Source organism: Ahaetulla prasina, chromosome 5 (genome assembly GCF_028640845.1).
Source record: "Ahaetulla prasina isolate Xishuangbanna chromosome 5, ASM2864084v1, whole genome shotgun sequence".
Classification (NCBI taxonomy): domain Eukaryota; kingdom Metazoa; phylum Chordata; class Lepidosauria; order Squamata; family Colubridae; genus Ahaetulla; species Ahaetulla prasina.
This window is the reverse complement of record NC_080543.1, coordinates 119,779,446-119,792,971: the sequence shown is the minus strand read 5'-3', so window position 1 is coordinate 119,792,971 and position 13,526 is coordinate 119,779,446. Positions and strand designations below refer to the sequence as shown.

The 13,526-nt window shown below is 45.1% G+C and overlaps 1 protein-coding gene across 2 annotated transcripts; it reads right to left on the bottom strand.

Annotated features, from left to right (window-relative positions):
* Positions 1 to 4,601: 4,601 nt before the first annotated feature.
* On the bottom strand, positions 4,602 to 11,893 carry SPRY2 (sprouty RTK signaling antagonist 2). 2 transcript variants are annotated; one of them, XM_058185060.1, is made up of 2 exons: positions 10,902 to 11,893; positions 4,602 to 6,409 (listed from the first exon to the last, which is right to left on the bottom strand). In XM_058185060.1, exon 2 carries the CDS (start codon positions 6,356 to 6,358, stop codon positions 5,414 to 5,416), a length of 945 nt encoding a protein of 314 aa, XP_058041043.1. In that variant the 5' UTR covers positions 6,359 to 6,409; positions 10,902 to 11,893; the 3' UTR covers positions 4,602 to 5,413. The 2 variants fall into 2 exon arrangements, with proteins under 2 accessions (XP_058041043.1, XP_058041044.1); XM_058185061.1 differs by lacking the exon at positions 10,902 to 11,893 and adding an exon at positions 10,514 to 10,700.
* Between the last annotated feature and the right edge of the window lie 1,633 nt (positions 11,894 to 13,526).

The following is a 13,526-nucleotide window of genomic DNA, read 5'->3' as shown; positions in this document are numbered from 1 at the left end:
AGCTCCTGTTCATCCAAGGATGTGCTGAATTAATCAGGTGCAAAGATAAAGAAGTCAGGCTGATATTTTCACCACTTCAATTCCACACATATTGAAGTAGAAACAAATTAAATCAATCCTGTTTTATAATAAACCTAACATCTGTGTCCAGATCAGGCATGTCTAATTTTTCATGAATTTTATTGTATGCCACCTTGTGTGTGAGATAGGTGGCCATGTACATTTGATAAATATATTTTTTTTTAAAAAAAATGATTACAGGTAGTCCCCAGCTCACAACTGTTCACTTAGTGACCATTTGAAGTTACAACGGCACTGAAAAAAAGTGACTTTATTTTTCACACTTATGACTGTTGCAGCACGTGATTTATATTCGATGCTTGGCAATTTATTTATGATGGTAGCGGTGTCCTGGGATAATCTTTTGCAACCTTCTGACAAGCAAAGTAAATGGGGAAACCAGATTCACTTAACAACTGTGTGACTAACTTATCAATTAATTGATTCACTTAACACGTGTGGCAAGAAAAGTCCTAAAATGGAGCAAAACTCACCTAACTAATTTCTCACTTAGCACTTTGGACTCAATACTATCTGTATTTCAGGGGTCTCCAACATTGGCAACTTTAAGACTTGTGGACAAATTGGAGTTGAGGCTGAGGAACTCTGGGAGTTCAAGACCACAAGTCTTAAAGTTGTCAAGGTTGGAGACCCCTGCTGTATTTTATATATGGAAACACCTGATTTTTTTAAAAAAAACAAAAAAGAGATAGACTGCATGTGTGAGGTTATACATGGTCTGTATAGAATTTGTTAAAAAGTGTTCTTCTTGAGGGATTAACTTGAAATCGATTGCTACAATGTCAAGGGTTAAACAAGTTCTCCTTCATCTACTGACCATCATCCCCAGCAAAACAGCCTTTGGGGAAAGTTGAACCACATCTTAGATCAGGGGTCTCCAACCTTGGTCCCTTTAAGACTTGTGGACTTCAACTCCCAGAGTTCCTCAGCCAGCTTTGCTGGCTGAGGGACTCTAGGAGTTGAAGTCCACAAGTCTTAAAGGGATCAAGGTTGGAGACCCCTGTCTTAGATAACAGTTGTAGACTGCAATGCAATTCACAAATTAGAAGTATTTTAAATAGGCTATTCCCCTTCATTCCTGATAGAATAATACTGGATCAGCTACTTGAAGAATGTTTTTCTAAAAAAATACAAGAACCACTTAACCAATTAATTTATAGCATAATAATTTTGCTAGTTTATGCTTTTCTTAGACTAAGTTTGGACTTGCAAATATCAGAAACTCCTTCCTACTCCTATTTTCCTCCCAACAAACTTATAAATTGGATTGAAAGGGAACGATTGGCCCAAAGTCACCCAGCTAGCTATTATGCCTAAGGTGGAACTAGAATTCACAGTCACCTGGTTTCTAGCCTGGTGCCTTAACCACGAGAGCAAACTCACTCTCTGATTTGATAATTTGGTAATCAGTTTATAACTGACAATCTGATCAAATTGACCAATCTGATTTAATCAAATCTTGATGATCATTGTTGGCAGTTTGGAAGATGATGGACCAATACATTTACATGGTACCAGATTTAGAAAGGTTGTTTTATAATGCCCCCAAACTTGCAATAAAACAGGAACAATACGGCTTGTGTACAAAAGCAAGTTTTGGAGGCAGACTAATCTAAATACGTATCTCTGTGGAATCATTGCTTAAGAAAGCATAGCAGTCACATTTTTCCACATTGCCAGAAAAATATGCAGATCTCCATGCACGATGAAAACAAGATTTCAGAATTACATATATTTTCTTGAAAGGCGAAACCATCCTCTGGTTAAACAGCAGTGTCGCAATATCTGTCACAGAGAAGAGGAGGTCAACCTGAAAGCACCTGAAGGCAGCACTCCAAAGCACCTGAAGGCAGGACAAGAAGCAACAGATGGAAACTAATCAAGGAGAAAACAAACCTAGAAATAAGGAGAAATTTCCTGACGGAGCAATTATAAACAGTGGAAGGACTTGCCTTCAGAAGTTATGGGCGCTCCAAGACCGGAGATTTCTGAGAGAGATTGGACAATGATTTATCTGAAATGGTATAGAGCAGGTGTCCCCAACCTTGGCAACTTTAAGCCTAGTGGACTTCAACTCCCAGAATTCCCCAGCCAGCTTTGCTGGCTGGGGTATTCTGGGAGTTGAAGTCCTCCTGGCTTAAAGTTGCCAAGGTTGGAGACCCCTGGTATAGAGTCTCCTACTTGAGCAGAAGGTTGGATTAGAAGACCTCCAAGGTCCCTTCCAACTCTGTTATTCTGTCATTCTATCAGGTGTCACAAATAAAGTCATAGGTTACATCAACAGGAGCACTTTGTTGTCTGAAATCATAGATCCAACTTCAACTTGCAGAACTGTCTCATGTTGGCTGAAGATGTTGGGAGAGGAAAGACAACATACACAAGGAAGCCACTGGCTTGCAAAATTGTGCTGTTAGGCAGAAAATGTGTCAGCAGCTTCAACTGCCCAAAGATAAAAAGCTGATTTTATCATATACAAACAATCATGTCTGATACGCTTAAATTCAACTCTTCCAACATGGAACATCCATGGGCAAATAAACGGCAGTATATAACCGCACCAGGAATTCACAAAACAGGCCACATTTCCACGTCCACTTGTGAATTTAATTGATGAGGCATCTCATTATCCATCACTGGACCGAGAATTTCCCAATTCCTTTCCAGAGTTTTCTGCTGTGATCCAACCAACACAATCATGATGACATTCTTAAATTATTTCAGATTGGAAAAGACAATGAGGGCACCTCAATACAGCCGTCTGCTGATTTCATAAAAATAACCATCTCATTTCTCTTTCTCTCTCTCTCTTTCTCTCTCATGCACAGACTTGTGGCAGGTTTTATTTACTTGTTGTCTGTGTAATCAGCATTAGGGACTTGAAAGGACGGCCTTTGAAAGACAAAAAGATTGTTTAATACAACTGGGCATTAATTTTGTTTTCCTGTGAACTTTGGAAGCAGAAGTACACTTACCCTCACACTGGGAACAGGCTCCAGCTGTTTGTCTGCCTCACTGATGTCTGACTCCAAAGGCAGTTGATAACTGGCATATGGCCCTGGCCCCCTCTCTGCCTCCGACGCAGAGCCCTCATCAGAGCCTTCCCCAGACTCCAGGACTGGCCCATCTTCCTCCCCAACTTCCTCACTGTCTGACTCTGCTGCCAGATCCGCTGGCTGCTGGCGGGCCGTAACCTCTTTCCCTTTAATACCTACAACCACAATCCATTTCCCCAGGCCACGTAATTCTGTAACTGCTCCATATTCATTTTGTTGTCATTAGTGGGGGAAAGAAACATTGCTATCAAATACAGGTAGTCCTCAGATGTACGACCACAATTGAGCCCAAAGGGGCCGGGATAGCTCAGGCAATAGAGAAGCCTGTTATTAGAACACAGAGCCTGCAATTACTGCAGGTTCGAGCCCGGCCCAAGGTTGACTCAGCCTTCCACCCTTTATAAGGTAGGTAAAATGAGGACCCAGATTGTTGGGGGGGCAATAAGTTGACTTTGTAAAAAAAATATACAAATAGAATGAGACTATTGCCTTATACATTGTAAGCCGCCCTGAGTCTTCGGAGAAGGGCGGGGTATAAATGTAAACAACAACAAAAAAAATATGTTGTTAAGTGAGACATTTGTTAAGTGAATTTTGCCCCATTTTACGACCTTTCTTGCCAACGTCGTTAAGCGAATCACTGCAGCTGTGAGGTCCTTAAGTGAATCTGGCTTCCCCGTTGACTTTGCTTGTCAGAAGTTGTGCAAAAGGGGATCACATGACCCCCAGGACACTGCAACCGTCATAAATATGAGTCAGTTGCCAAATGCCCGAATTTTGATCACGTGACCACAGGGATACTGCAATGGTCATAAGTGTGAACAATGGTCATAAGTCACTTTTTTCATTGGCGTCGTAACTTTGAACAGTCACTAAGTGAACTAAGTGAACTAAGGGTCCTTGAGTGGTGCAGACTGCTAAACAGTCTGTTATTAACAACAGCTGCCTGCAATTATTGCAGGTTCAAGTCCCACCAGGCCCAAGGTTGACTCAGCCTTCCATCCTTTATAAGGTAGGTAAAATGAGGACCCAGATTGTTGGGGGCAATAAATTGACTTTGTATATAATATACAAATAGGATGAAGACTATTGCTTAACATAGTGTAAGCCGCCCTGAGTCTTCGGAGAAGGGCGGGGTATAAATGTAAATAATAATAATAAAAAAAAAACTGTTGTAAGTGGAGGACTGCCTGTATAACTGGCTTTTTTTTTTTTTTTTGGACAGAGGCCGTAGTTGAATGTAATATGGGCACTACGGACGGTCTTAAGTTCTTTAACAACCATTATCATTTAACTCTACTTTTGTATATATTTCTGGATCCTCTGAACACCAAACGAAAGCTTACAAAAATACTTTTGATACTTGCTTCTTTTTCTAAGCATCCTAATTATAGATGCAATTGCTCAGTTAGTTCAAAGAAGTGAGGGGAACGGAGGGGTGGGGGAAAAAAAAGACAAACAGCCCAGTTTAATTTCAAACGTTAATATATTTTCTATTTTATAGGGAATATATGTATTTCTCACCCCTAATTTGCAGCAATGGTGGCATCCTCATAAAAAGGGGTGAAATTTGTAAGATGCCTCTTAAAATAAATATTTTTTTTTTTTATAAAATAATAAAACTTCAAATAAATATTCTTTACACTAGACAATATATTGAAAAAAAAAAAATTAGAAAATAAAGACTCCATTTTACTGCAACTTGTCCAGAAGGGGAAAAAAAAGAATCAAGAGTCTTGCCATTGAAGGGCTTCATAAGGCCAAAAAAATAAAAATAAAACAAAAATACAATCTAAGCCATATGGATTGATTCACATTCTTTTGAATGCACAACATTAGTATAATATTTTGTGACCTGTGTGCCATATTTGCTTCTATGACACTTGTGTTTTTCACAGTTGAAAATATCCTATATACAAAAATATAGCGCATCTCTGGCAGAAAATAACCGGGAGTGGGTTGAAGTAGTTTCCTAATTTACAAGTGTACTAATTCCTTTAAAAAAAAACACACAAACGCACAACACGCGAGTTTGCTTAGAAGTAGCTCGAGTCTCTTAGCTTATGCAATACTTTAGGTGCTGCCAAGCGTATTCTCACTCTGGATTTCCCCTGGGCGGATTCTTAAGAAGGGTCTCCACGAGGTTGCACTTTTCCCATTGCTGCCCCCCCCCCCGCCACCACAACCACCACCAAGAACCAGTGCCACAGTTATAGATCACTTAGTTGGCCCCCTTTTGATGTTCGGTCGTCATTCCTTGTTTACCCGATTTAGTGATGCTATGTTGGCTTGTCGATATTCCTGGGTGGGACTTTGGGAACTTTACAGCAAACCGTGTTGGATTGTTTACAACGACAGCCTGGTCTGTTGACTTGGTCGTAACAGCCCTGGCACAATTTAAGGCAACCCTTGGCTGGTAGGTAACACCACAAGCAAGGCAGAACAAGGGACACAACGCCCATGGTGGACCACCGAGTGCAACAGTGGGCCTGGCTACACGAACAGGGGTTATCGGCACAGTTGTCCTCATCGTCGTTGGAGCAGTGGTAGAAAAGACCCTTCACACAGCAGACACAGGTCCCGTAATCTACCATGTTCTGGGCTGAGCAAAGACATTGCTTATCACAGATCCAACAGGACGGAAGAGTCCGCGGGTAAGTGCATTCCTTACACTTACATTTCCCGCAGTCCTCACATCGGTAGGCGTGCATATGCAAATTTTCTTTGCTGGCGGGTTTCAACTCCCGAGACTTCAGTTCCGATTTCGGCTGTACTCGTATTATCCCCTCGACAACGGTCCCCAAGGATGACCCCAGAAGTCTCTGTTCTGATGAATTGCTACTCGTACTTGTCCTCGTGCTACCGCGCGAGCTAGTGCTGCTGACCGTGCTGATGGAACGGGAGAGTGGGAGTCGAGAAGACGCATGGACTTGGGGATGGGGAAGCCTGCTCAGATGACGTTGCTCCGTCAAGTCGTGGGGTCTTTCACTCTTGTGCTGGACCGCTGGACGTGGTGCTGGCTTCAGCCCCGGTCGGGGAGCCACCGTAGGAGGTTCTGTGTATTCATTCGTGTTTCGGATTGCCTTGATCTGGTCCAAGGACAAAACATGAACTTGTTGTGCTAAGACATCCCTCAGGTCAGAATCTCCAAATTGTCTCCCGGTGTCATGCTGGCTTTGAAGCAAGGGTTGTAACCCACTGCCATTCTGAGCTCTCGTCTCCATCAGTATCCTGAACAGCTATCACTCCAGGAAGCTTAGAACACATCTGAAATCCTAAGTGAAAGAAAGAGAGGGTTAGTTAGTTTTTCTTTTGCCTATCCAGGTGTGAATGTTTGCTTTGCCAGGCAATGCAACTGGCTGCAGACTTGCACCCAGTCTCAGGAAGGAAAATCAACCAACTGAAGTCTTGATCTTGAAATAAACACACGCTTTAAGGAAACCAACCTTTATTTGCTAATCTGAATTGGGCCAAGCTTATGGCAATGCAACCCTACTTCCAATACTTCCTTGGGATTATGGCTTTCAATAGCAACGCTGACCTGCATGTAAGTCAGTCTGCAGCTTTTTCCACACTTGACACAAACTTAAAGTGTACTCTGAAGTGGACACTTGGCAAGCAGCTGCATGTGGCTCACTCCACAATCCTTCCACAAACGAACCTAGTGAAAATCTGTCCCTATCTCCTTCGCTTTACTTTTAGGGTTTACACCTGAATGATGCTCCAGATGAGCTTTTCAAATTCTTGCCCCATATAAAAAAAGCTTACATAAGTACAAGTAGGAGCCACTGATTTCAAGGAACTTATTCTGTAAGTAAGAGAATATAGGATTGAGGATTTAGCTGGGAGAAAGCTGGAACTTGGAACTTCCTCTTCAAGTTGTAGAATTATAATACAGGTGGTCCTTGACTTACACCCATTCATTTAGTGACCATTCAAAGTTACGACTATGGAAAAAGTGGCTTATGATCACATTTTATATGACTATTGTATCATCTTCAAGGTCATGTGATCAAAATTCGAACCCTTGGCAACTGGCATGTATTTATGACACTTGCATGTATTTATGCAGTGTCCTGGGGGAGCGGGGGGGTGTCATGTGATCACTTTTTGCGACTTTCTGACAAGTCAATGGGCAAGCTAGATTCACTTAACAACCGTGTTATTCAATTAACAACTGCAGTGATTCATTTAACAAATGTGGCAAGAAAGGTTGCAAAACGGGGCAAAACTTAACCAAGCATCACTTAAGCAACAGAAAGGTTGAGCTCAATTGTGGTCGTAAGTCGAGGACTACTGGAAGTAGCCCGGAAACTCTGTGAGCAAAATGGGGCCAGCAGAACAGTAGCTCTGACACTATATGGCAATCTAGAAAAATTTTTTTGGCAGCACATGAAACATGAAGACAATGGAGAGCGGGAAAAGGGAATAATTCTATGCAACGGTAGCAGGAAAAACAGTCAGGAACAATAAGGTTGTTTGAATAAACAAATACTTTTTTGAGTATTAGAGATTATTCTTAGATGAATAGATGAATTAGATGAATTCATCTAATTAGATGAATTCTTAGTATTAGAGATGAAAATAAGAAAACAAACCCCCCCCCAAAAAAACCAGACCTTCTCTCTCTTCACAATTTTGCATTTGTCTTCCACTTTGCAATTCAAAGTACCAGCAGTAAGTACCAACATTACAATGCTAAGCACTGTCAGGGTTTGCATTGTGCATTCATAACACCCAGAGATAATCCATTCACTTCCTGAACATTGCCAGAAAAGGTGGTTTGGCTTACACGGGCAAACATCCTACACATTAACAATAAATCACACAATTCCAGGAACAGCATGTGACAACCGCTTGCTTCAACTTAAAACTGTGCTTGCTAAAAGCATATTGCTTAGCTGCAGAAGCACAACGAACTATGCTCAGAGTGACAAAGATGTCAAACTAGAATGAGGTGGGGGGGAAGGAGAAGAAAGCTAAAATTCTTACTTTCTGGAGATTGTAGCAAGATCTATTTCACAAAGGTGAACGATTTCCTCCAATGGGTAAAGACAAACAAACTAAACTTCATTATATTCCCTGCAATTCAGCAGAGCACACTTTCAAATATACAAACATTAAAACACTGCCTGTCCAGTAAACTTTGCAGGATTTATTTCTGGGGGTGGGCAGTGGGGGGGGAACCTTGCAAGAAAGGGTCACAATCTTGTGCTCATTTGTCTGCAAAGTATTTAATAATTCCTCAAAAACAAAAAAACAAAAAAAAAAAACCACTTTGGAGAAGCGCTTAAAACCCTGACTTCAATTTGCCTTCTAAGAACATGAACAAACAGAACTCGGCTACTGCTGAATGAAAGTCAGGTACAGACCTATTTTGCAATAACCGTATAAAAAAGGGTGTTGCTTTTTTTTTTAATCCTGCAGGAGGGGGGGCGGGCAGTGGAAATGCAGGAGCCCAGGAGGTTTCGTATTGTAAATTTAGGATTTCCGTGACAAAGCTTTGCCCTAAAAAAATAGATTAGTTTGACATCTTTCCACCTGAGCTCACAAACAACATGGAGATGAGCAGGAAACATCCTGGCTGGGCAGAGGTGGGAGAGAAAAAGCAGTTGGGAATGGAGCTAGTAATAAGATTGCCTTATCAGGATAGCTTATGCTCCCTCTCTTCCTCTCTCCACCCAAGCAGGGATTTATGCTTATGTAAAGCCTTCTAGAATAGCAGCTCCATTCAGGAACGCCAAGTCAGGGCTTCTCTCTCCCTTATTCCTTTACCTGGCCTAAATCGTACAAGACTCCCACAGTGTTACTTTTGATAGGATGTTAGTCTCCCCAGAAAAAAATACTGCTTTAAAAGGCAGTATTCTCTCTCTCTCTCTAATCACTCTTTGGATTTGACCTGCATGTAATTGTCAAGCAATCTCTTCCCCACCCTCCCCACACAAACACATACACACACATCAAGGCACAAAAAAATCAACAGGCTGAACTTTTCCTCCCAAAATAAATAAAATAACCAGCCCCCAGAATGTCATTGCCCGTAGGGGGTCTGGGGGTGGAGGCGGCTGCGGAGGTATCTTGACCTATGACCACTTTCCCTACTCTACAAATAGATGGATTTCTCTATGAATGTCAGGCAGGTGTTGAGAAGGGAATTAAAAAAACCCACTGGCAGTTAAACTCCTCTTTTAAAACGTTTCTCCCACCACTGATATATATATATGTGTGTGTGTGTGTGTCTATTTTAGCGAGATGGCTTTTCTGCCAGTGTTAAAAAAAATCAAGGTTTATTCACAGGGAGAGGGGGGAAAAACAATCCCAGTAAATTTCTTAAACAGTTTTTCTCTCTTTCCCTACTTCTCTCTCGATATTAGGGGAAACTGACAAGGCACACAGCCAGATCCCTTTTGACAGACAGAAGGACATCAGGGCAAAAAAAGAATAAACTTTTGAGAAACCTCCACCGTTTCCGATCACCGACTTTCTCCTTGTCTTCTCTGGGCCGGAGGTTAAATCTAGAAAATGGCCCAAACTGAGGGGAGTGGAGGGTCCCCCAGCTATTTCCAAAACAAGGAATGCCCCCCTCCCCAAATAAAACAGCAGGCAAGGAAAGCGGTGGGGCAAATGTCAACAAGCCGTCGCTCGCAAAAGTTGATGTGGCAGCCGCCTCGCTCCCTTTTCCAGTCTTGTTTTCCCAGCAGAAGGGGAAGAAGAGGGAGGGCGAGGGTGTTAAAAACACACACACAAAATTTTACATTCTCTCACTTCCGAATTGCACCCAGAAAAGGCTCCAACGACGCAAGTTTTTTTTTTTTTTTTAAAAAGCTTTCTGTTTAAAGCCGCACAAGCCCCAAAGCCGATTTCAGAACCCGGGGCTTGGAAGTCCAACCTTGACAGGTTGAGAAGCGCCCTTCCCCACGGCTCTTAAAAAATTGAGTCGGAGCTCAATTTTTGCAAAAAGCGGCCGGGCTGCAGGCGAGCTGCCCCCCCCGCCAACCCACGTCCCGATCCGGGGTGGGGGGGAACCTCCACAGAGAGTTGCTCCACCTTTGCAAACAGCTCTCTTGAACCTTGGAAAGGGGTAGATTTTTTTCCTGTTCCTTTGGGAAAACGCCACGCAAGTTCCCCACTGGCGATGGGTCACGGGTGTGTGGCAGGGTGGGCTTGCAAAGCCTTCCGCAAAAGCGGAAGGGACCCTCCAGCAGGGTTGATCCCAGGCGAGAGATTCGGACTTCAGCACCCGCAAATCCCCCGCGCCCTTTCCAAGCCACCTCGCCAAGGCTCCATCGCCCCCTCTGCCTGTCCCCAACGCGAGGAAGAAGGGAGTGCAAACCGGGGGACACCCCCCCCACACCGAAGCCAACGGCTCAGATCCTCACATTTCTTTGACAACCCTTGGCTTCTTTCTTTCTTTCTCTCTCTCTCTCTCCTCACCGGGAGTCCGCTTTGCAAACGGGAAGGACAACGCTGTAGCCGTGCAAGCGAGGTCACCCCAAGCCTGCTCTCTCTCTCTCTCCCATCCTCCCTCTCCACCACGACCCCCGAGGTCTCTCTCTCTCTCTCTCTCCCTGTCCCCCTCCTCTCTTTTTCTCTCCCCGCGTCTTCCTGCGGTGGGCGAGTAAATCCAGACCCCGAAGCCAAAGAAAAAGAAGGAAGGAAGGAAGGAAGGAAGGAAGGAAGGAAGGAAGGAAGGAAGGAAGGAAGGAAGGAAGGAAGGAAGGAAGGAAGGAAGAACACAACCCGTCCCTCCCCCTGTTGCAAACTCACTTCGAGTCCAGGTTGTAAGCGAAAAGCATCGAAATGTTTTGCGTTTTAGACCGAGGGAGGGAGGAAAACAAAAAATCCACCGCAAACTTGGGAAGTCTCTCTCTCCGCTTTCAATCTTCTCTTCTCCAGAGAGGGGGGGGGGAAATAACAAGCCGTAAGCCAGACAGCCACACGCCGCTGCACCACAATCAACGGATTTCTTGAAAAAAAAGGAAAGAAAAAAACAACACGCCCTTTTCTTTCCCGATCCTGCGAGGATTTTGCTCCCCCTCCGCGATCGCCTTGTCGCTTTTTTTTCCTTCCTTCCTCTCTTCTTTTTCTCAATGAAAAGGCCGATTCGTCATTCTGCAGCCACTTTTTCTCCGCATGCACCGTACGCCGAAGGGAACGCGAGGGGGACAGACAACCCCAGCGAACGACCCGAAGTGGTCCTTTTTAAAATAATAATAATAAAAAAAAAAGTACGATTCCCGGAGTGGCTTAGATGAGATTCTCGCTCAGAATCTTTTCCAGATTGCTTTTTTTTTTGGGTCGGATCGGATCGCTGGCTTCTTTCCGCCCCGCTCCCCGACTCCGAACCGTTTGCAAAAAGAAAAATTAAAAAATTAAAAATAAAAATGGGAAAAGGAAGGGAGGATAGCTGGGTTTTTTAAAAAAAGTGGTCGGTGGCTCGCTTGCTCGCTTCCTCGGAGTTTGTGTGCTGTACGTGAGTGCGTGTTTTTTTTCCCTCTCTCTCTTTCTCTCTCTCTTTCTCTCTCTCTCCCAAGGCAGCTTTACTGATTGCAAAAGGGGAGGGGGGAGTTGCTGTTGTTTTAAAGGGGAGGGGAGGAAAGGAAAGAGAAAAAAAAAACAGCGGGGGTTTTGCTAAGCGGCTGCTTTCTGCTTTGCTGTTTATATCTTTGCAGAAAAGCAGGTTTGAGATCCGGTCTCTTAAGAGCTTCGGCGTTTTGCTGCTCCCTCGCTCTCCCCCTCCTTTCTCTCGCCTTTTTTCCCCCCTTTCCTTTCCTTTTTTTCCCCCCTCTCTCTCTCCCTCCCTCCCTCCCCTCCTCCTTCTCCTTTCCGGAGGAGGCAGGGTGATCTCTCGGCAAAAGCAAAAGTAAATGGCGTCATGTGGATCTGAGGAGGAACAGAGAGCAGTTGTTGTCCTAGGAGGATATATCGCATCCGGTCTCCGCTCATTGGCTCGCGCGGGGCTAACATTCATTTCCCTTTGCCAGGGCGATCGCTTCGGGCTTGGCAAAACTCGCACGCACCAGTCGGGGCTTCGTTCGAGACCCCGGCTGGAGGAGGCAGCCGCTCCGCAGCTCCGCTCCTTTCCTTGGGGTGGGGTGGGATGGGATGGGGGTGCGGGAACGCCACTGAAATCCCCGATGCACCCCAGGAATAAAATGAGGGTGAAGGGGGAGAAATCGGCGGGCATCCTTCTTTGCCCCTTAAAAACGTCTCGCTTCGGAGAAGCTGGGGGGGGGATGGGATGGGATGGGAAGAAAAGGGAGACGTGTTTTTTTACCCATCGGTGACATTTTGGACAAAGGGAAAGAGCGCAGGAGGGGACTCGAACTTCCCCCCCTCTCTTTCTTTCCCTCTCCCTCCCTCCCTCTCTCTTCTCTTTCTCTCTTTCTTTCTCTCTCTCTTTCTTTCTCTCTCATTCTCTCTCTCTCTCTCCCATCCACCCCCCGTCCTGTTTGCCTGCTTGCTCCGAAATCCGACGGGATTCGCATCCTCCAAATCGGGTGTGTGTGTGTCCCCCAGTTCGCTGGAGCCGCTTACACCAGGCCGGGATCGGTCTTACCAGCCCCATCGCTTGCACGCACGGGCCGGTTCCTCTCCTCTCCCACCGCCCCATTCCTACCCCCGCCGGGCCGCCAAACCCTACGAAGGGTTAGGGACCTCTGCTCTAAATGACTGGGTTGAATCTTTGATCTTAGCAAATGGTCGTGTGTGTGTGTGTTTTGTTTAACTGAACGGAAGCAAGAACTTTTTCTGGTCCAGTTGGCGATGTGAAAAAATCAGGCACTCCCCCCCTCCTCACCGCTCTGCTCTCAACCATCCCAAATTTCAAACGAGTTTTATTCGGGATGAATTTTCCTAAAAACGAGGCTCCGAGAAGGGAAGGGGAGGTGGCTCCCTCTTTGAATGCCCCCTTCTTGGGGTAGGGAAAATAAACCCCAATGAAGTCGCGGCGATGACTTTCTGAGCCTTTCTCCAAAGGAGCGCGACGTTATCGCCCTTTGGATGGGGCGAGTTGCGATCGGAGGGTTAGGATGGGAAACGGGCGCAAGAGAGGCTTCCAGGGACCGCGCAGAGTTAGACCAGGCATCCTCCCTCCCCTCTCGCCTCCCGAAGAGCCAAGGAGGCTGAAACAGACCTAGGCAAGGCAGCGGGGCCGAAATAACACGTGGGGCGGGGGCATTGCATCACGAATGTAACTTCGCGGCTCGTTCCCACCCACCTCCAACTTACCCCCCACCTCCCTCTCCGCCTTGTTCCCCCCCCCCGCGCCTCCATTCAAAGAAAGGTAATCCAATCACCTAGCCGATTTTCCAGGGCGCTCCGCGGGGAGGAGAAAAGGGAAGGGATCGTGTTTGGGGTTGGATTATCCCAAGGAGACGTTTGAGTACAAGT

Coding starts and splice junctions, on each gene's coding strand:
- SPRY2 (XM_058185060.1), bottom strand. CDS start 6,358: ATGGAGACGAGAGCTCAGAATGGCAGTGGGTTACAACCCTTGCTTCAA.